Genomic DNA, 20712 nt, shown 5'->3' on the forward strand with positions numbered 1-20712 from the left:
TTGTCATGGCAACTGGTGCTCACACAGCCCAGCCCTCGGCTGCCACTGCTCCCAGTCCTCTGCTACAAAGGATGGAAAACCAATTTTCCAAAACTTCTCTGTGAAAGGTTACCTACAAAACACCATATTCTGCGTACTGAGCCTAGCTGTGAATATAAGCCTGATCTGTAAAGCTTTCCAGAGTTGTCAGGTGATCAGAATACAGTGGAGCAGCAGCATGAGCCAGTCATTTAGCCTCAAAGAACAGAGTAAGAATTATTCATAAACACACAAGTGTATTAAGGGCAATTACAGAAGATAAACTGCTAGCCAGGCAGATTGCTAGACAGTAATAAAATTTCTCCTGTACTCCTCTGGTTTTCTCTATTTATTTTACAAAGGACTCAATCCTTCTCCTGTTTCATGGGTATTTTGCAAATGTCTTCACTAGAGATTGCACTGATCCTAAATTGCAGATTTCATTGCTCGCAGACCGCTGACTGCAGTTCTGTTTGAGGATGCCATGAGCAAGTGTTTCTCCTGAGTGCATCAGGTAAGTCTGTGTGAATGTGGATAATGTTTTTCTTTAATATGTTTCAGGGAAAAAAAGATTTTTCTATAGAAATAATGCGAAGTACAAACAATAAAAACCATTTTTTTAGCTGATACTGTGAGTCATGCAATGATAAAAAATTAACAAATGTTTTACTTGTTGAGAAACTGAATGGGTGAGTCCTGAGGCAATCACTATGCAGCTTTTCAGTTCTGATACAAGAGAACTATTTTTCACTTGCTTGTTACATCATTTAAACATTAATTTCTTTTAGCATTTCAGTAGCAATCCCCAGACAAGACTGGGGTACTATGCTATTGCTGTGGAAAAACAGTAAGGAGAAACCCTGTCCTAAGGCATTTAAGCCCATGAGGCAAATCCTGACTGTAAAGTCTATCTGACCACAAGGCAACATGTTGTTTTATTAATTCTGAGCATTTTCAAGTATAATAAAGAAAAAAATCATTAAATACAGCAGCCAGCTTAGTCAGTGAAAATGGAAAGAAATAGAAATAAAATTCCTCAATGCCTGCTTTGAAACAAAAGAAATTAATTTTTGTTATAGTTGATATTGAACAGGTTTATAAAGCACTTTTACAGTACTGGTTTCTCGTAGGAAATTGTACATCTTAAATTACTAGGCTACAAATATACATGTATATAAGAATACATATATATTGGCAAGTTATCCCAATGTAACACAACAGGCTGCGCAAATGTGTTCCAAAATACTTGAAAGGTTTTGTATGGTTTTTGTTAAATCATTCTTTTCCCTGTGGTTTGCTTGTAACCCATGGTGACTAACCTGGGGACTTGCCTGTACCCACAGATTCTTACTTCCTGAGAAAGCATTACTTGTGCTAACACTTCCACTTAGCTGAATCAGACCCTCTAAACAGAAGGCAATTTGTGCTAAGAGTTGCAAGGATCAAGGAATGGTTACTAAGCAGAAATGTAGTCTATTATTTTCCTCAGCTATAGACTACGCAGTAGCTGAATCCTCTGAAAAGTTCTTTGCTCTCATAGCAATGGATGTTCTCACAAGAAATGGCTCTATTGCAGGGCCTCATTGTGACTCTCCTTTTTTTCCTCTCTGTGGAAGCCACTCAATTGACGAACAGTACGTTCACTTATCTTCTAGAAGATATCTTTCAATTTCACCACCTGTAGTGTTCCATGAAGTTATTTATTACTTTGATATCCCTCTTCATCCGTATCAATTTACCCTGTTCACCATTGCCAAAGCCTCAGCATCATACTGCAACAAGTTGCAACCATCTATATTCATGGCTGTTAGTGACTTCTTGTGATCTACGTCACATGTTGTCAACCTAAGACCAGCTATCTTATTTTAGCTATATTTTTATAACAACTAATACTGTCCTAAATGTATTCCTGTAAAAAAAAAATAGGGAGATTACAATGAACTTTATTAAAATGGATGTAAAAAATCAACCATGGAAGGTAACAAATATTCTAACTGAAATGGGGAAAATGTAAATGCAAATGGGAAAATACTTCCTTTATAATTGAATAATATTTTAGTTTTCAAGCATCTTTGTTACAGATACAAACATTTGATTACAGAAATACACATTGTTCCAATGAGAGCAGGCACAGAAAGCTAAATGTACTGGCTGACAAAAAGAAAGGAATATAATGAAATTTGTGATGGGATAAGATTACTAAAATTAACATATGATAATTACTAAACCTTTCCTCATCGGTACTCTTACTGATCCTGTATACACTATGTTCTTTCAGCCCTGAATAATTTACTTCTCTTTACATTTTGATGTCCAGTGTCTGTTGTTTGTTGTTGACAATCACAGCCACCTCTTACTACTTTTGTCTTTTTCCCAAAGTATTTACTTTGTCCTGTCTCTACTTCTCTTTCTTCACAGAATTGCACTAACTTATTCCAAGTGAAAACTAACAAAGAACTTCATCCTCTTTTCCCCATCCTCCTTTGTCTGGTGCCTCCTTCCCTGGCAGCCTGCTCCCTTTCTGTGTCCCAGTTACAGAGTCTTCTTACCTTGACTTATGTCAGTGTCATGTCTCATCCCCTCATCACCCCCATTCTGCTCTTGTCCCTTCCCTTACTCTTCCCATTTGTCTCTCAATCTTAGGTAGTTTTCATTCCTCACAATAAAGGCATGTTTTCTTCTCCATGTCTTAAACCCATACTTGACCTCATTTACCCCTCCAATTTCTCCTTCGTCTCCCTTTCATCTGTAAATTCACTTAACATGCTGTTTCTAGTTCCTGGGGGTACCTCTCCTTACTCCTTTTCCTTTCCTAACTCACACCTTACTATACAACAGCTCTCCACGAGAGACTTTATGACTTTGAAGGCACTAACTGGGAGCAGTGTGTGTTCCCCAGGTTCCTTAAACTGCCACCACCACTGCTGTGTTGAAGAGTAAACTTTGCCCTTACTTAAGTCCTACTAGTCCTTCCTTTGCTCCTGCTAGTCTAGGAGGAATAGTTACTGATGCACCTCTTTACTACCTCCTATTCAATGCCAAATCTTGAACTATCTGGCTTCTGTTTATGATGTTTAGGCACCAACTCAAAGTAAACATGGCTAAGATAATGCCAAGTGTGGGTACACAGGTAACACTCACTATGTTTTGTCTTCACTGCTGGAGATGAGATTGACATCTGTCATACGAACTTCCTGGCCAGCATTGTCTTGAACCTCTTTAGACTCCTTATATAATCTTCTTTAATACAGTATTTCATAGAACCATTCACCTTCAAATTCTCATAATTTCACATGTGATTACTACAAAGTTTTTCTTTAGCCTTCAGGAGTAAAACATAGACTTTTCCCTCCCTGTCATATTCTGGTAAGCAGAGAGTCATAATCTCTCTACTCCAGCCAGCCTGCCATGCTCACCTTAGTGAATTTTCACTCCTGCACTTTCATAATTTTTTCTTGTTGCTTTGTGAACTTGCTATAAAAGTCTATAAAGCAACTTCTTTTCCTCTGCTCCCTATAGGCATTTACTGCTTTACATGCAAATTATAATTGGTCCGGCACAGTGGCTATTTTTGTACTGTGTTTGTACAATTCATAGCATGATGAATTTCTGGACCTAGACTGAGATTTCTAGATACTGCTGCAAAACATAATTCTTAAAACATTTAAAAGTCTGCATCAGATCAGAACTCCTCCTTCCCTTTCCCATATCTGTCCCTACTGCAATACCCCAGGTGCACATCTAAGGATGTAACACATCGACAAGAACTGGGAAATTCAAACTTGCAGGTCGGCAAACTTGCAGCCCACACTCTGGCCGGTTTTCTGCATATCAGAAGGTATCACAGGTAGTGTGGAAGAAGGTTGTAAGCCATTACTTCTTCCTTAATTAAAACCTAGTTCCTAAATTACTTGTTTTGCAAAAGAAAAGGCCACGTATTCCACAGCAAGACCCCCAAAGACCAAGTTCTCTTCTCTTCTGGTGACATTGTCCCAGATTGCCGGCGTTTATATGCACTCGCTCGTAGCCGAGCACCGCCGTGATCGGTCCCCAGACCCCGAACATCTCTATCTGCGCAAAGCCCGCTCCGGCCGGGCAGGGCAGGCGCTCCGAGCGCCCCGCGCCGCCGCGGGTCTAGCGCAGACCGGGGCGCCCGCATTTCTTGGCGGGGGAGGAATATGTTCTCCTCGCAGCAGGTAGCGCGGGCTCACACACCCCCTTCCAGGCACGCACACCGCGTGTGTGCGGGTGTACATCCCATATACATCACAGCCGCCCCCCGTGCGCGGTCCCTCCGCACTCACCGGGGCGCGGCCCGCCCTGCTCCCTCCCGGCGGGCTCGGCGCTGCCGCCCTCCTGCTGGGGGCTGTCACAGTCCGTGTTGGTCAGCCAGGTGGACTCGGTCTCCCGCGTCCAGCTCTCGTAGTAGCGGGGCTCGATAGCGTCGGCCCGGCTGCCCCCGCAGCCCATGGCGGAGCCCCGCTCACAGCCACGGCCGACCGGGCACCATCGCTCCGCCGGGCACGGCCGCCCCGCCGGCCCTGATCACGCCCAGCGCCCCATCCCCGCTCCTCCTTCTCTCCCCGACTCCGCTCGCCCTTCTCCTCCTTCTCCCTGGCTTTATTATCTCTGCTGCTCCCCCTCCTCCTGGCTGTCCCCTCCCCTTCTCCTCCCGCTACCCCCGTCCTTCCCCTCCCGCTTCTCTCGGCTCTCACATCCCAGCGCCTCCCGGCCCGGCCCCGGTCTCTCCCCATCCCCGGGTGTTCCCAGGAGCGGGACTGCTGCCTCCGCCGCGGCCGACTACAGATACAGGTTGGGGCGGGCAGGCCCTCCCTCCTCCCCGGGTTAGGGATCTGTAGGGCCGGGATTTACTCCCGCATGCCAGTGTACCACAGCTGGGACGGCACAGCAGCCCTCCCGACCTGCTCTTGCACCCCGTTCATGTACCCGGACTGGTTCCTGTGCTCCGTTGCACTAAACGCTCTGCCGCTTCCCTGATTTAGCCGGGAGAGCCTTGCCTTAGCCTTAGCCTTTGGCCTTAGCTGGTTTGCTGCTGTGTGAAGGTGCAATACTGAGTGCTGAACTCCAGAAATACTTCACTTTGGAAGCAACTGAGAACATTAGATTCGTGAAAAACAGACTATAATTTAGGCTTATGCTCAGGGTAATCTAAGTGACAGACACAGAGATTTGGCATTGTTTTGAGTCACTGATGGTGGTTGCAGTTTGTATTGCAATAGCTGCTTGTCAAGGTCCGTGCCAGAGTTGGAGCCAGCTTCATGAACACTGGGCACTGTGGGATCATGACATGAGAAGACGTTATCCCAGATAAATATTTCTCTCCTGGAATCATTTTGCAGGAGAGCAACAGGAATGATTGTCCTCTAAAACAACCTACAGAACAATACAGAAGTTATGTTCTGTACTTCATGCCATTACACAGTGTGGTTGTTGGTTAAAAAAAGATACATCCATTGGTATATGGAGAAACTCAGGCTGGCCTCTGTTACTGGAGCTGAAAGTAGGAACTCAGACTCTATGGAGCTAAAAGCTCTTGTTTCTAGAGAGGTCTAAAAACATCCCACTTCCCAGGAGCCATGTGTGCCCTGGGGGGGAATAGGGCATGGCCCAAAAAAACTGTCAGACATGCCTGAGTCTTCAAATAAAACCTCAACAACACAGTCTGTGTCTCACACTGTAAGTGCATGAAACAACTTTCTAGACTGAGAGCACTAGATAAAGTACACGCTGGAACAGAATCTTGGGGAAGCCTTTTTATCTTGTTTCATTTTAACTTAGAAATTGGAGGGGCTCTGACAGAGTCTGCTTGCACATGTACTTTCACATCACTTTGATTTCAGTTCTAGCTGTGCTTGCAGGAACTTCATCTTCTGACACTTTTCCTAGCACAGTTTTCAAAGTGTTGGAAAGCCACTTGCAAGAGAATAACATAAGGCTTCTCTTTCTTTCCTGTCATTACCACAACCACTAGAGAGGAACTAGACCGTAAATATAAAGTGGAGTCTTAAAGCATTATATTGAATCATGTTCATTTTCCTTGAGCTCTACAGAGGCGCCTGCTTTGCACTAGTACTTCACATCCCCTTTCAAATTTCTGCTTTTGGTAGAATATGGAGAAAATTAGGGCAGAAAAACAATAATGTAACTATTACTGCTTTCATATTTAGGCTGCTGGTGTTGTTTTGATTTTGAATTTAAAAAATACTTTGAAATAAAAATTTTTGGATGACCAATAAAAGATGTTAGTTAGCTCTAGTAAGTAAATGTTTTGACTTTACTTTTATCAATTCCTAATGGAACTGAGAACTACTTTTTGAAACTGGATTTTTTTTCCACAACTGGAACTTTTATGGAATCATAAAGTGGTTTGCATTGGAAGGGATCTTAAAGATCATCTAGTTCCAACACCCCTGCCATAAACAGGGACACCTTCCACTAGACCAAGCTGCTCAAAGCCCCATCCAATCTGGCTTTGAATACTTAGAGGGAGGGGACATCCATAACTTCTCAGGGCCACCTCTTCCACCACCTCACCACCCTTAGAGTAAGGAATATCTTCCTAGTACCTAATCTAAATCTACCCTAAAAATGCCCTACCTAAATCTACAGTTTGAAACCTCTCATATTTTATTCTTTGGTGTATTAAAAATTAGTTTAAGATACTAGGAGAATAAAAGAAGTTTGCATTGTTTTGTTAAAAGAGCCAAATGCAATCAGTTGTGGGTACCTTTGTATCAGAATTCATTCTGATTAATTAAGAAAACTACTTCTCACTGTCGAGTGTGCAGGGCACAATGTTCAATATATCTGCACCCTTCTGATTCCCTCCTGAGCTAAATAGCAGACTCTGAGGCACACAGGCATTGTGTGAGAGTGCATGTGCTGTGGCTATAAAGTACCACTACCTGTGGCAGGGAAATGCATGTTGGCTGGCATGAAACAGGTGATGACAGCTTTATTGCAGCAAGGTAACAACACAGGAGTATCAATTTGATAAGGTTAATTGCACACTGAGAATCATATTGGGGAAGAAAGCAGACAGAAAAGGAAATATACCTTCAGAAACACAGAAAATACCCAGAGTCAGATGAATCCTTGGCCTGACTCCATCTCCACTGGTATTGCAATTAGATGAGAGCTAATCTGCTGGTGAAGCTGGGTGGGGAGCAATTGGTGTAGGGCAGGAAGAGGTTGATGGCAATGTGTGTGTGAAGAATTGAAATCTGCAGAACTCTTAAGGGGAGAAACTTTACAATTTGTTTTCCTTCCTTTACTTCAGCATCTGAGTTGGTGTAGCCCAGCAGGAGAAGGATTAAGAATGCGATTTTTTTGGACTAAATTTAATTCGTCATGCTGCTACACTCATGCTAGGAGATGATTAAGGTAGTAAAATCTGACCTGTCTCCATTAATTGTTAGAAAAAGGATGGTCTCTCAGAGATACTATTAGTGGAGCTTGGACTGCGTTTTAGCTTGCTCTGGTTTTGCATTTTCCTCCTCGCACTGTCAGTGATGTCTGCTCTGTGTACATTGGTTTCGAAATATGCTACTTCAAAAATGAGAGTAGGAAGTAAAGGGTTGGGATGGTCAGGGATGAACAAGGAAAGAGGATCTCAGGATTTAAAATTTACATTTCGCCAAAATGGGGTTGAAAAAATGAAAAGGCACTATTCCTCCTAAAATCCATATGGAATTGTGTTAGGACCCATTATTAATTTTCCCTCAGATTTACTGGGTCAAATTAATTCTTTTGTATCCCAAAGACCATTCAGTTCTAAGTGCAGAATAAGCAATAGGAGATTTAGGAAAATCTCTCATCAGTTTTCTGTGTGGCATCTCTGCTTGTTGTTAGATGATGTTTAGCAAGGACACAAGATAAATCTGGGTTTAGGTCCCAGCTTTATTCACAAACCAGTTCCCTTCACTCCAGAAAGCAGACAGGAGGTCAATTTACTCACTTACCCAGGACCCCTGTGGTTCAAGGACATAGAGCAGAATTTGTGTTTAAAACGTGTTCTTTCTAGTAAGGCATTTGTGTATATGAGGAGAAATGTGATTATTTAGCTATATTATACCCATCTGACACTCCAGGCTTGCAATATGCCTGGAAGCAAGATTGCCTCTGAAGCTTCAACACTGTGTAGTTGAGTCAGCTTTCCTCCTGACAGCAGATATTTACTCTTTGCTGTTGTGAGCACTTGGAAAATATAATTTTCTTGCCTTGATTGCTCAAATATTTCTTTTAAATAATTTTCAAATGTATACCATGGCATTTTCGCATTGTTTATGCATTTCTTTTAACAAGAAAACAGTAGCATTCATTTATGTCATATGGCCATTCGAAATGTTTTCAGTTTAGTATTCACAGCTTCCTGGACATATGTCGGTGATACTCAATATTAGTTACAGTTGAAGGTTTGGTAAGATGTCTCCAAACAGCTCATAAATAGGAAGAAGCTGATAAACTCACTCTTTCACTGCAACTTTTTCATGTTTGAAAATGACACTGAAACAGAACCTCAAATTCCAACATAGAGACCAAGGCCTTAAGTTCCTCCATCCAAGCTTACCAATTTAGTTTCAGATTGGATTAAAAACCCCAAAAGAGTAATTTATCAGATTCTTAATTGGCAATAACTGCTCTGGCAGCACAAAGTTTCTTGTGATGTTTTATGATCAAGAAAATTTAGCAGTCATTTCTTTCCTGTTTTCTTAGCCTTTGAACCACAGCTTGACTTTTAATGCTGACCTGTACTTGTCAGTGTCCACACTCCTTCCCTTGTGAATAACAAATGTTTCCTAGTGAACAAACTGCAAGTTTTGCATAAGTGGGAAGTTTAGAATCAGTAAAATCATATTCTCTTTCCCAGGAAGTAGTGGAAAACCAGTACACAGCAGGCATCAGTGTCCTCACTGCATGGCTTCTTACTGATACTGTATGACTGAAAATTGGGCCAGGTGTGCATGTTTGTGCTGTGCCCATCATGGCTTTTCCTGTGTGCAAAGGAATCTTCAGTATCAACATGTGAAAAGACAAAATCTTAGGTTTCCTTTCATCTAACTTCTGACACATTGGGAGTTTAAACATTTCAAAGCTGCATGAGAATGTTTGCTGCATTTGTGAATTGAGCAGCAGTGCCTTTTGCTGCACTTGGAATGCAGTCAAGGATGGAAAGTAGATTGCAACCACTCCACAGAAGCAGAGATGTGGTATTGGGTGAGGGTGGATACTGCTGTCTCAGGAAAGTGGGACGGCATGATTGCTGATGGCTAAGTGTATTTGTCCTCACGGAAAATAACTTCTTGATTACTTTCTTGTGAGTTCAAATAGTCCAAAGGGCTGAAAAGAAGAGGAGGTATGAAAATGAGAACCACAAAGAAGCTTTGGCTGTATTACTTTGTAAGATTGAGAGCTGCTAGTTGTTCTAAACAGCCATTGCCTTCACTGGTGTTTGGAGGGCACAACAGATACCCCTGGAAACACATCCTACAAAGTATTGCTAGGCTGTGACAGCCCAGTGGAAATCTCCTTAAAGAAGGTAGAAGGTCTTCCTTCAATCCCTTTGGCTGACCCAGACTTGTCCAAATAAACTGACAGCTAGTGAAATGAAATTATTTTCTGAAGAAAAAAAATTGTCAGCTGTGCACCAGGCTTTCTTTGAGAGTGTTCAAATATCTATTTTTTAAGGAGCCTGAGTAAAGCCACATCATGTGTAATATCCAGCAAGGATATTAAGCGTAAGTAAGAAAGGATAATGCAGAGGGAGGCTTTTTTCACACAGAGAATTTCTGGGTGAGACTCCCCAGAGAAAAGAGCTATTGAGTTTATCTGTAAAAGGGTGCAAATCAATTGCTGCTGCCTTGCAGAAGCCAACATTGGCACCAGCCATAAAGTCTCTGCAAACAGAGCAGCAGCACAGAGCAGTGATGAATTTATTCTCATTTATCCGAGTCTCTGCAGAGCTCCTCCATATAAAATCTGTTTACCTTGTACTCTGTTCCAAGACTACATTTTGTCACTAATTAAGAAGGTAAATCATAAAACCTGCTTATGAAACCAGTATTTTATGTAACTAAGTATCATACTGAGTAAACATTTATAACTTCAGATGTTCCTGGCAGACTCTGAAATTTTATGGGCCTAATACCTAAATCTTAATTAAAATATCTTTGACTTTTTCTTTAGGATGCATTCTTCTCTCTGTGGGTATTGTAAGATTAAGCAGGTACTGCTACATTCTAATTGTTTATAGGTAATTAATTTATTTTGTTATAGACTAGATGCTCTAACAGCCTAAAGCAGGGAAGTCTAAATGCAATTAAAAAGGAAATAAGCAGAGACTCCATTAGTTGTATACTGTGTGTGGAAACTCTGTAAGCTGAGGAATTTCTAATTCTACACATACAGGGTCCACTCAGTCAGCTATAAACCTGGCAAAACAGTGGTTTGCTTTCTTCTTTTTCTCTGTTTCTGTTCCCTACAGTGTCAAGGGATGGGAAAAAAAGGAGAAGGAAACTGGTAGGATCTGATTACATTTGTGTTATCAGCATGTAAGAGCTCAATTAGGAGCAATCACTGAATTTTAAAGCATGTTTTTTTTCATATAAAAATTAAAATATTTTTTAAAAGGAGAAAAAATAGTCTCTATTCAATAAGTACTTCTGAATATTTCTAAGCTTCAGCACAACCCTTTGTATGTGTGTCTTCCTTTGAGCTTTAGTGCTTCTGCTGAGCTTATTTGAAAATGATATTGAAAATTTATCTCAGTAAAATTGCTCTGAATTCAGCCTCATTCTTTATAAATGTGAATTTGGAAAGAGCCTGTCCTCCTGTTAATGTCTGTCCTCTTTTATTCTGTTTGAACACTGTGGAGCCTAGGGCAGCTTCTTCCTAAGACTCCATCAAAGTTTTGACTCCCGGGTCTGATGTGGGCAGTCCAGGAGGAACCAAAATATCTTGCCAGCTCCCAATGCCTTTTTGCACTGCGATGTGAAATGCAACTGTAAATATTTTGAGGTTTTAGCCCTTAGAGATTGATAGAGAGCATATGACTCACTGGCTGCTGCACAGAGCCAGTGTTTGCTGTTGTGTGTCAGTGCAAAAGGAGAAAGCAGATGATACTGTTATTATGCAAAATCACTTCCACCCACCCTCGTGACTCACCAGCATGTCACCAAACAGGATCTACACCAGTTTCAAAACAGATCTCCATTACCCATTTCCATCTCAGCAGATTACTTATTTCTTCTTTCCACTTCTTCTCTAAATGACAACATGGCTGTGTGTTTTCCTCTCAAAAGCAGAGCAGGGCCAGTGGCTGCTCCTGGCTGGTGCAGCTCAGTTGGCCAGAAGCCTCTCATTTATGGGCGTGGCAAAAATGCTGTGATGCAAAGGCTTCATCTTCCCTCTCCATCCAATGACCAAACCCTGTTCCTGTGATGGAGGTTTTCTTATTCAGCTGAGTCATTTTTGCCCCTGCTAAGAGCAGTTCCATTCATTTGTATCTAAAAGAATTCAGATAAGGTAGCACTGATAATCAGCTTGCTGAGATATGCCACTCTGTAAGTGGTGTTTGTAAATGGTGACGAGTCAAGTGCTGCTTAAGACAGACTCATTTGCCTCAGTTTAAAATTGCTACAGCTTTTAACACCTTAGTCCAACAAACTGCAGTTAGAAGTCCATAGAATCTGGAAAGGAAGACGGAGATAATCCTCTTTTAGAATAGCTATAGTCCAGTGGTAACACTGTCTCAGTCTTGGGAAAGCACCTGGTGATGATAGTAAATAATTAAATGTATTCTTATTTATTAGGGGAATTCTATTAAATTATTAATTTTGTGGCTCTCTGCTCTGTTGGCCTTTATATCTAAATGTGAGTAGATTACACGTAAGTGTACTTGAATGTTTGGGTTTAAATTAAAGTAAGATTGGATGGATTTGCAAATATTAACATGACTGGAAATCTGGGAAGTTTAACTCTGTGCCTCATTTCTCAAACCCGCAAGAAGGGAACAATCCGGCCTTTTTGTTACTGGCAAAGTAAATATACACACATGGTATAGAATGCCATGCCAGAACACCAACTAGGACATAACTTATAAAGGAAAAGAAGCCTAAGAGGAGGAAGATCTATCCTGAGAAGTATCCCAGCTGCTCTTGGATGCGTGGGCTCATTCACCCTGAGAACATTCCTGGAATTTTTGTTTCACTTGGCTGCTGTTTCCAGATGGGCTGTGCTACAGGCCAAAATACTGCTGGAGGGCATTACCTTGGTTGTCCATCAAGTCTATCCACAGCATTCCTTCAGTGCAGAGGGTATTTATTCACAGTTTCACTCTGTGCCTGGGAGTCCTGACTTGGTGCTGCGGGTATATTGTACTACACCTGTGCAAGCAGAGCAGCCTGAGTCAGTTGTTCTCAGAGGAGAGGAGACCAACAGCTCTGGGAACATCTGTGTTTGCTCTTTGCATGCCTAATGGCTGAGACAAAGCCATGAACCTGAACCTGCTGTGTCTGACTGCAGCTGTACCACTAATAGGTACCAGTGCATTCAATATTTGGCTGGGTTCACACTCGACAGGATGGCAGCACCTTTGTTTCATGCTCTGGCTGCAATCCATCCTCAGGGTAGGGAAGAAACTTACACATTTAAATAGCTTCAAGAAGAGTTGAAAAGCAACCACAACAAAAGAAAGTGGCTTTGCAAAACTGATTTGCAGGGAGCTCTGGGTAAGAACTGCAGCTTGAGGAGTTTGGAGACATCATAGTATGGAAATTAAACCCTTGGCATTCAGTTAGAGACAAAGACATCTGACCCTACGTATGGCCCACTCCAGTCTGTGGGGATCTAAGGAATAGCCTGAAGAGCAGTTCAGCTGCCCAGCCAGAGAGGATCAAGTCAAACAGATAAGCAAAGCACTTAGTGATCCAGGTGGGATCCAGCAGGATATGGGGCTCCCGTTGGCCCCATGTCTTACCAACCAGTCCTATGGTTGGACTCAGTGATCCAGTCATTTAGGTTGGTCTTTTCCAACCTAAAAATTTTGATTCTACCAAGGTATCTCAACTGCCTTATAGTGTGTGAAATGGCACTGGACACTGTTCACACAGCAGTAACAAACTATATCTCAGGCTGCCAAAGATGAGAGCTCAGACACCCAACTTACATGCAGACACCACAGTATTGCTGTCTAGGACTGAATTTCACACCTTGGATAAGCTGCCTTCTGTCTGCTAACTCTGCTCCTTTCATTCTTTTGCAGGAAACGATCACATCCTGAATTCTTTGACATGCCATGCAAAAGGACTGGATACTTCAAAATTTATTGCTTTGAGATATTATCCTTTGTGAAGATTTAAGATATGATAAGGTGTTAGTAATTACATGAAAAAAAATAGTTCTGTGAAGCAGCTGACCCACTACCAAGAGTTATTGTGACATTTATGATTATTTTCTTCTAAAATTCAAATTTCACTGATGTTATGGGTTTCCTCTTTATTTTGTTAGTTTGTTTGCAGGTGTTTGTGGGGTGGGGTTTTTTTGGTTTGGTTTGGGGTTTTTTTTGCACGTTTGTGTGTGTGTGTGTGTGTCTATGGTTTAATTTTTTAAATTAGGAAATAGTTATTTTAAACAAAAAATTGATTTTGTACTATTATTCTGATTTAACTACTACATTCCTTGGGGTCAGTTGTGTGAGAGTCAAAGACGGATACAAAGGCCTCAACAAGGAGCTTGAACTGTCCTCCAGCAAAGCAGAGCAACAGGAAAATTATAGGTTTATTATTTTGAATGCAATCCAAATCTGACAGAAACAAATGGCAAGACAATGTTAACTGAAATGGGGACAATATTTAACCCACTCATTTTATCTTCTAGTTTTGAAGCTCTAAAACTTAAGTGCTTGAATATCTCTATGAGAAATGTACTGTATTATTACAACAGCTTTCACGTAAACAAAAGACAATCCTTTTCTACCTGCAAGTATTTAATAAATCTAAAACTGTTTTTTTAAGAATTCAAAGTATGGGGTTTTTTAAATGAATGTAAAGTTATTTTTATGTAATTAATTATCTTAATATATTTTCCATTAGAAAATATTCTAAAATAATTTGAAACCACTACTTTACAATATTAATCACATTAATTTTTAGAAAAATGCCAGAATGCCTGTACCATAATCCATTCTCGTATCAGCTGGACTAATTCTTCCTAAATAGTTTAATTATCCATTTTCCCCAGAGTGGAATCTCTGAATGTTTTTTGGGGGGACCAGAGTCTGTGGAAAGCAGTTCCCATGGGCTGGGGCTCTGTATTACAGACATTTGTCTCTGTGCACATATTACTCATCATAGTCTGAAAAAGTAAATTTAAATTTAGGCCTTACAGTGCCTCTAAAAGTGCTGAGCACGTCTAAGCTGCCTTAGTGCCCAGTATATCAGTGAGACATGGAGGGAACCTCTATGGTGCCATATTGGCACTAACACCTCTCCCACAACGGTCCCAAGCGCAGTACGGAGCTGACACTTTGGAATGAACCTCTCCTCTCTGGTTGCATTTGTTGTGTATTTCCTATTACATTCATCAGCACTCATGATGCTTGTTTTCATGTTCTTTTCTGACACCTATTTAACCTTGAACTGAGCCATAAAAACACTGTAAAGATAATTCTGATCCACAGTTTCACAGGGGCAGCTGGAATTTTCTCGACATTGTGACTTCAATAGCTGGTGAAAACTTCGTCTTTTCATCTTGCTTCTTCAAACATTTGCTGTACTACTGTTACAGAAAATATATAATTTAATTTTTCCAGATGCTTAATCAATAGAGCCTAATAAGTAGATTGACCAATTGACCAAATAATTGGGCAGCCAGTCCTTTGCCTTATGATACTTTGCAGTATTGATTCTGCAGCATGATGGGCCTCAAGCCATGTGTTTAAGTGCCTGGTCCAGGATAAGCCCTTAGGAACAGATTACAAATCTCTTGTAAAAACACACAACTTAGTCAACAAGTCCATTGTGAAATATAACCAATTCTAAAACAGCATTTTCCAAGAAATAGTTTTACTAATGACCACAAGTTTTCACTTGGGTGAATGTGGCAAGTTAAGCTGCTGTGTAGCTATGGGAGATAAAGACAAGGATGTATCTGAATTTAAAGCAGCCAAGGGGGGGTTATAGACACTGAATACTTCTAAGAAAACCAGGCTGTCAAGGAGAGAGGAAAAACATCACTTAGCAACATGAAACCGTTAAAAACTGTAGCCTCTGGTAGAGTAGCAGTTTATAAATCCAAGAGGAATGAGGGAAGGGAATGTAAAGGAGAGTGAGTAAGGGGAAGATGGGAAAGTTGGACTTGCAGGACAGAGAACTAAGGGGTTCAGTAGGGAGCACACAGTGACCTACAACTCAGTGATGTGGTCAAGCGGATATGCCAGAGGACAACATGACTGGGAAGCAAGTGGGGCTCAGGCACTGCCCATGGCTGCCCTGGTGTGGAAAGTGTGTCCTTACCAAGTGAGACTGTCCCATGTAACCCAGTGACACTTGTTCTCACAGCTGCTTTCTCCATTATGTTTACAGGTGAAGTTCAGTGGAATCTGTTTTAGCCAAAGGAGACAATTGGTATATGGGAAAACAGGTGGGTTTCAGCTGGACCAGCTGGCATATCTACCTTGGACTGACACTGTTGCTGACAAGGTAGAGAATGGCAAAACAGGCATATACAAAAATAAAGTAACTGTGTAATGATTTCCACTATGCCTCTGTCCCCAGAGACCAGGAATTCCTCCTAAAGAGTCTGAAAAGGCAAGCCTCAGCCAGGCTCTACTAGAAGTTATCAAAGCCTTAAATTTTGAATATTTGACTTAAAATCTAAGTGTTATGGCAAGGAAATTTGGTAGCTCAGAAACTACAGAATTATTTTCACACATCAAAAAATTCATACATCTATTTAAAAATGAGAAAAAGATTAAAAAGCCTGCATCAAAGTTCTACAGCCTCCAGCTGCAGGATCACTCTGTCTTTTCCCTTTGTTGCTGTGTCTGTAAAGCAGGGTTGTACTCTGCAAAAGGAGATGGTACAGAAGGTTGAAAGCTGGGGATTTTTGCTTTGATGGAAAATGCATGCCATCACACAAATTCCTTCATTTATAATATTTGGTAACAACAGGAATAGCAGTCAGAGGACCCACTTTTAAAATATTGAAATCCCATAATGTACCTTAAATTAGACATATACAATTTTAAGCAGCAATTCTAAGTCCACCAGAATTCTACTGTTGGGACATGCCAACCTCTTCAGGCTCCTCAGTGCAAAGCTGGATATGTGCCTGGCAGCATGTGAATCTCTAAGGAGTATGGGGAAGCAAAACATAATAATCATGGGCAATATTAAAAATTTCTTTAGTGCTATGAGACTACGAGATCATTCAATGATCAAACACTTCAATTCAAACTCAAATCATTCAGTAAAGGCTTCGTGAGAGCCTCACCCCAGCAGTTACTCCAGAGCAGCTCGAGATCGCTCTCTAGAGGTGAAAAATACAGATTTCATTTCTGCAGATCATTCCGCCAAAACAATTCATCACAAAGCACAGACTCGGACAGACTGTAAAAAAGGAAAGGTCCTTGATGAGTCTACAGAGGACAAAAGCTAAAATGACCACATTTTAAGAAGTAGTAGAGAAAAAAAAAAAGGTAAACAGCTTTACAACAGTGTGCAGGCTCATATTGCTTTCTGTAACTCTTTAACATAAAAGTGCTGTGGTTTGTTCAAAGCTGGCTCTCCAACATCTGCTTTTGCCTAACAGCTTCTCTTGTAGTTTTTCCATTGGCTCTGTCCAGTGCAGGACTCTCCAAAAGTATGCACAGAGCCACAGCTTCCCAGGTTGAACCACCACCTGCCCAAGTGTTTCAGGGAAATACAACATTGCAATAATCTGCTTATTGACTCAAAAGAACCTCAGGAAAACCACACTAAACTCACTGAAGCTGCAGGAATTCAAATATTACACTTGCATTTTTGCAGAGCCTACAGAAAGTGAGCTTCTTAGTGAAACACAACCACCGCTGCAAGAGGAAGAGCTCATGATTTAGTTTATCCATGACTCCTGCCTTAATGCCACAGCACAGAGTGTGACGGAGTTCATTTGTTTGGACTGAAGCAATGTGAAACATCGCAGGCACGGATCCTATCCCCACGAAGTGAAGCATGATGCCATTTGCTTATGACTCATCTCACCAATTGTGCTCTTAAAGATATTTAAGTCAGTATAAAATAAACTATACACTGTCTGCCTGGAGACAAATACTAAGCTGCTGGCAAATATTAGCATCTTTCACTCTAAGAATCTAGTCCTGGTTGGGTGGAAGACAAACACTGCAGTTGTTGACACAAGTGATGGAGCAGAATTCAAACATCTCTTCTGCCATGGGAATTCTGCCAGAAAACCACAGTTAAAATACAAACATAGCTGGGAAGAAGTTACTTTGTAAACACTGCTGCTCAGAACTCAGTCACTGCATGTGATGTTTTCTACATCTAATAGTTCAGCAGATCATAGATACATTTATCTTCCAGAAAGCTTTCAAAATCATCAATATCTTTAGGAAAATTAATACAGATATTTAAATGCTGAGCATTTAAAAATATTCTTATATATTAAAAACAAACAAACAAAAAAAAAACAAAGGTCCCATATCTGCTGATCACTGTGGATTGCCACATCTAACAGCTATATTCCTTGCAACAAAAGCAGCCCCAGAAGCAAATGCTTGAATACTGCACAGACACTCACCACCTGCTCCAGAAAATAATTAGTCTCAGGAACATCTTATCAATGTTTGTGAAAAACTGATGGGAGGGTGTAAAGAGGGAGCTTGACTTCTCAGTGGTGCCCAATGGACATAGACTAAGACACATCACATTCTGTCTAAACATAACACAGTTTTACTACTTGTGTGTTTGAACACCAGAGAAGGTTGTCCAGAGAGGGTTGTGGAATCTCCAGTCGAGATTTTCAACACCTTACTGGACACAGTCCAGAGCAATTCTTTCTACTTGACCTTGCTTGAGCAGGGGGGACTAGATGATCTTCAGTGGTGCCTGCCAACTTCTACTGCCAAGCTGTGGTGTGTCTCATTAGTGCTGAGTTGAGAACCCCAAGCAACCTCCTCGACCCTTGGCAATGCTCTTCCTAAGGCTGTTGGCCTTTGCTGCAAGGACACATTGCTGCCCCATGCTGAACATTTCTGACAGGAGTTGCAGGTCCTTTTTCTGAAAAACTGCTTCCCAGCCAGTTGGCCACCAGTTTTTATTGGTATGTGGGGTTGTTCTTCCCCAGAGGTGACTCCACATCTTCCTCTGTTGAGCTTCATGATGTTCCCGTGTCCGCTTCTGCAGTGTTCTGAGGGCCTCTCATCAGGGATCACTTGGCTTATGAGCCACTCCCCTGCTTTTTATCACCAGCAAACTTGGTGAAGTTGCACTGTCCCACAAAAATGCTAAAAAATACTGGCCCTGGTACTGGCCCTGGGGTACCCAACCAGTAACTGGCCTCCGGGTGGATTTCATGCCACTGATTATAAGCCTTTGAGTCCATCAAATCCATTGCTTTCCAGTCCACTTCACTGAACATTTACCTAGTACTCCATCAGTTTGTCCACAATGTTACAGGAGACAGCAGCAAGGGCCTTGCTGGAGCCAAGGTAAACAAACATCCTCTGCTCTCCTCTCATCCACTGATCGAGTCATCTCATTGCAGAAGGCTATCAGGTTGGTAATGCGCAAATCCACACTGACTATTCTTAATCATCTTCCTGTCCTTGATACAGTTCACTCCTTGATCCTTCCCTAAGATCAAGGTCAGGCTGCCTAGACAGTATTTCCCTCTTCTTGCCCTTCCTCAAGACAGAATGTTTGCTTTCTGCCAACAAGTTTACGGTGGTTCATTTTCCTTAAATTCACTGAAATCCTGTACTGTCCAACCTCAGCTATGGTGACGCTCCTCCATACCCCTTCCTGTTCAGTAATGAGTCACTGGATCTGCTTAACTGCCCCTCCTACAACCTCCCAGCTACCACACTCTCCCTGCTTCTGCCCAGCTCTCTGCTCCCTCTTCCCCCCAGTCCTCCTGATCCTGCAACTCACTGCAGGTATTGCTTTCTTACACAATTTCATTACTAAGTTTTATTTGTCAGCTTTCAAATGGCAGCCGTCAGCATTTCAAGATCTATGTGAAATTGACTAAAATACTAGTACATTGCTATTTTAGATACTTTGCTGTGCAGCAGCTGCCTCCCCTTCTCAGACTTTGACTGCAGACATGTAAATTGTGACAATCCAGTTATGTCTGCTTTTCCTATTAGGACATAAATCATCTGTTATCAATTATTATAAGAAAAATAAAATTCACATTCCAGAGTATACTACGTTTTTCATTTCTTCCACAAATTACTCTGTAGCTTAATCACCTGGCATGCTTCTTAGAAACAAAATGAAAATTTTCCATTTCTACACAGTTTTAACCTTGCTGCATTTGCCAGAAATCTTTGAAGAACCACAGAAATATAATAAACTGTAAAAAGTGATGGTTTTGTTTCTAGCCTTTCCATGTAAATCAAATCTAACACAGACTAACTCCCATGCTCTGTGTCCAAAGTATCTCTCATCAACATTAGGAAGGCCTAATGCTGTCAGACATCAGCTCTTCTGTGGCTGGTTACTAACATTTAATACACTATGGTGCTCCTTTCACATAAACAGCAGTTCTCAGTCTGCTCAGCCACAGGTAACTCCAGTCTAGACAGATCACTGAGAGGAAATGCACTGCAGCTGTTTCCCTGCAGCCCACAGCAGAGCAGGAGCTGTCCTGCAGCCTATGGAGAGGTCCATGCCACAGCACATATCCATATAGCCCCTGGAGGACCCAAATCAGACCCACTGGACATGCCCTGAAAGAAATGTGGCCCAGAGAGGACCCATGCTAAGACTAGGTTTACTCTGAAGGTCTGCAGCCTGTAGAAGGAGTCATGCTGGAGCAGCAAAATGTGAGGAGGAAGGTGAAGCAGAGAGAAACTGTTGTGAACTGACCATAACCCTGCATTTGTCATCACTCTGTGCCACTGGGCAGAAGGACAGAGGTTAGGGATAAAGGAGTGAAGTTGAGCCTCAGAAAAAAAGAATGGGGATAAGGTGTTTTACTTTTTGTCTGCTTCTCATCGTCCAAATCTACTGTAACTGGCAATCAACTAAATCTTCCCCAAGTCCAGTCTGTTTTGCCTGTGACAGCAACAGGTAAGTAATCTCCATGTCTTTATCTCAACTGATGGGCTTTTTCATGTTGTTTTCTCTCCTGCCCCATTGAGCAGGGGTAGTAAGAGAGCAGCTTGTGGGTTCTGGCCACCAGCCAAGGTCAACCCACCATGGCCTCCAGTGAGAACTTCCCACATTCAAACATGCATCCTTTGCCTCAGGCACATCAGAAGGCTCCATCTTCTCTGTACCCTCTGCTCAGACAGTTGTAAATATCAGCAAAATCTGTCCTTTGCTTTTTCTGTCTCTTCCTCAGCATGAAGAGATGTGATTTTCCCAGTCACAGTGTCACATGCTCCAGCTCCCTGGCAAGCTTGGGTAACTTCCACTGGAGTTTCTCCATTATGGTACTCTATTTCTT

At 41.7% G+C, this 20712-nt stretch overlaps 1 protein-coding gene across 2 annotated transcripts in view; it reads right to left on the reverse strand.

Annotated features, from left to right (window-relative positions):
- Positions 1-4598, reverse strand: part of BAALC (BAALC binder of MAP3K1 and KLF4) — a 30766-nt gene extending 26168 nt beyond the window's left edge. For both annotated transcript variants that reach the window (XM_071553052.1, XM_071553051.1), the window contains exon 1: positions 4323-4598. In XM_071553052.1, the coding sequence (XP_071409153.1) occupies positions 4323-4488 (166 nt within the window). In that variant the 5' untranslated portion in view covers positions 4489-4598. The remainder of the gene's footprint in view (positions 1-4322) is intronic.
- Between the last annotated feature and the right edge of the window lie 16114 nt (positions 4599-20712).

Source organism: Pithys albifrons, chromosome 4, assembly GCF_047495875.1.
Source record: "Pithys albifrons albifrons isolate INPA30051 chromosome 4, PitAlb_v1, whole genome shotgun sequence".
In the NCBI taxonomy this organism is placed as follows: Eukaryota; Metazoa; Chordata; class Aves; order Passeriformes; family Thamnophilidae; genus Pithys; species Pithys albifrons.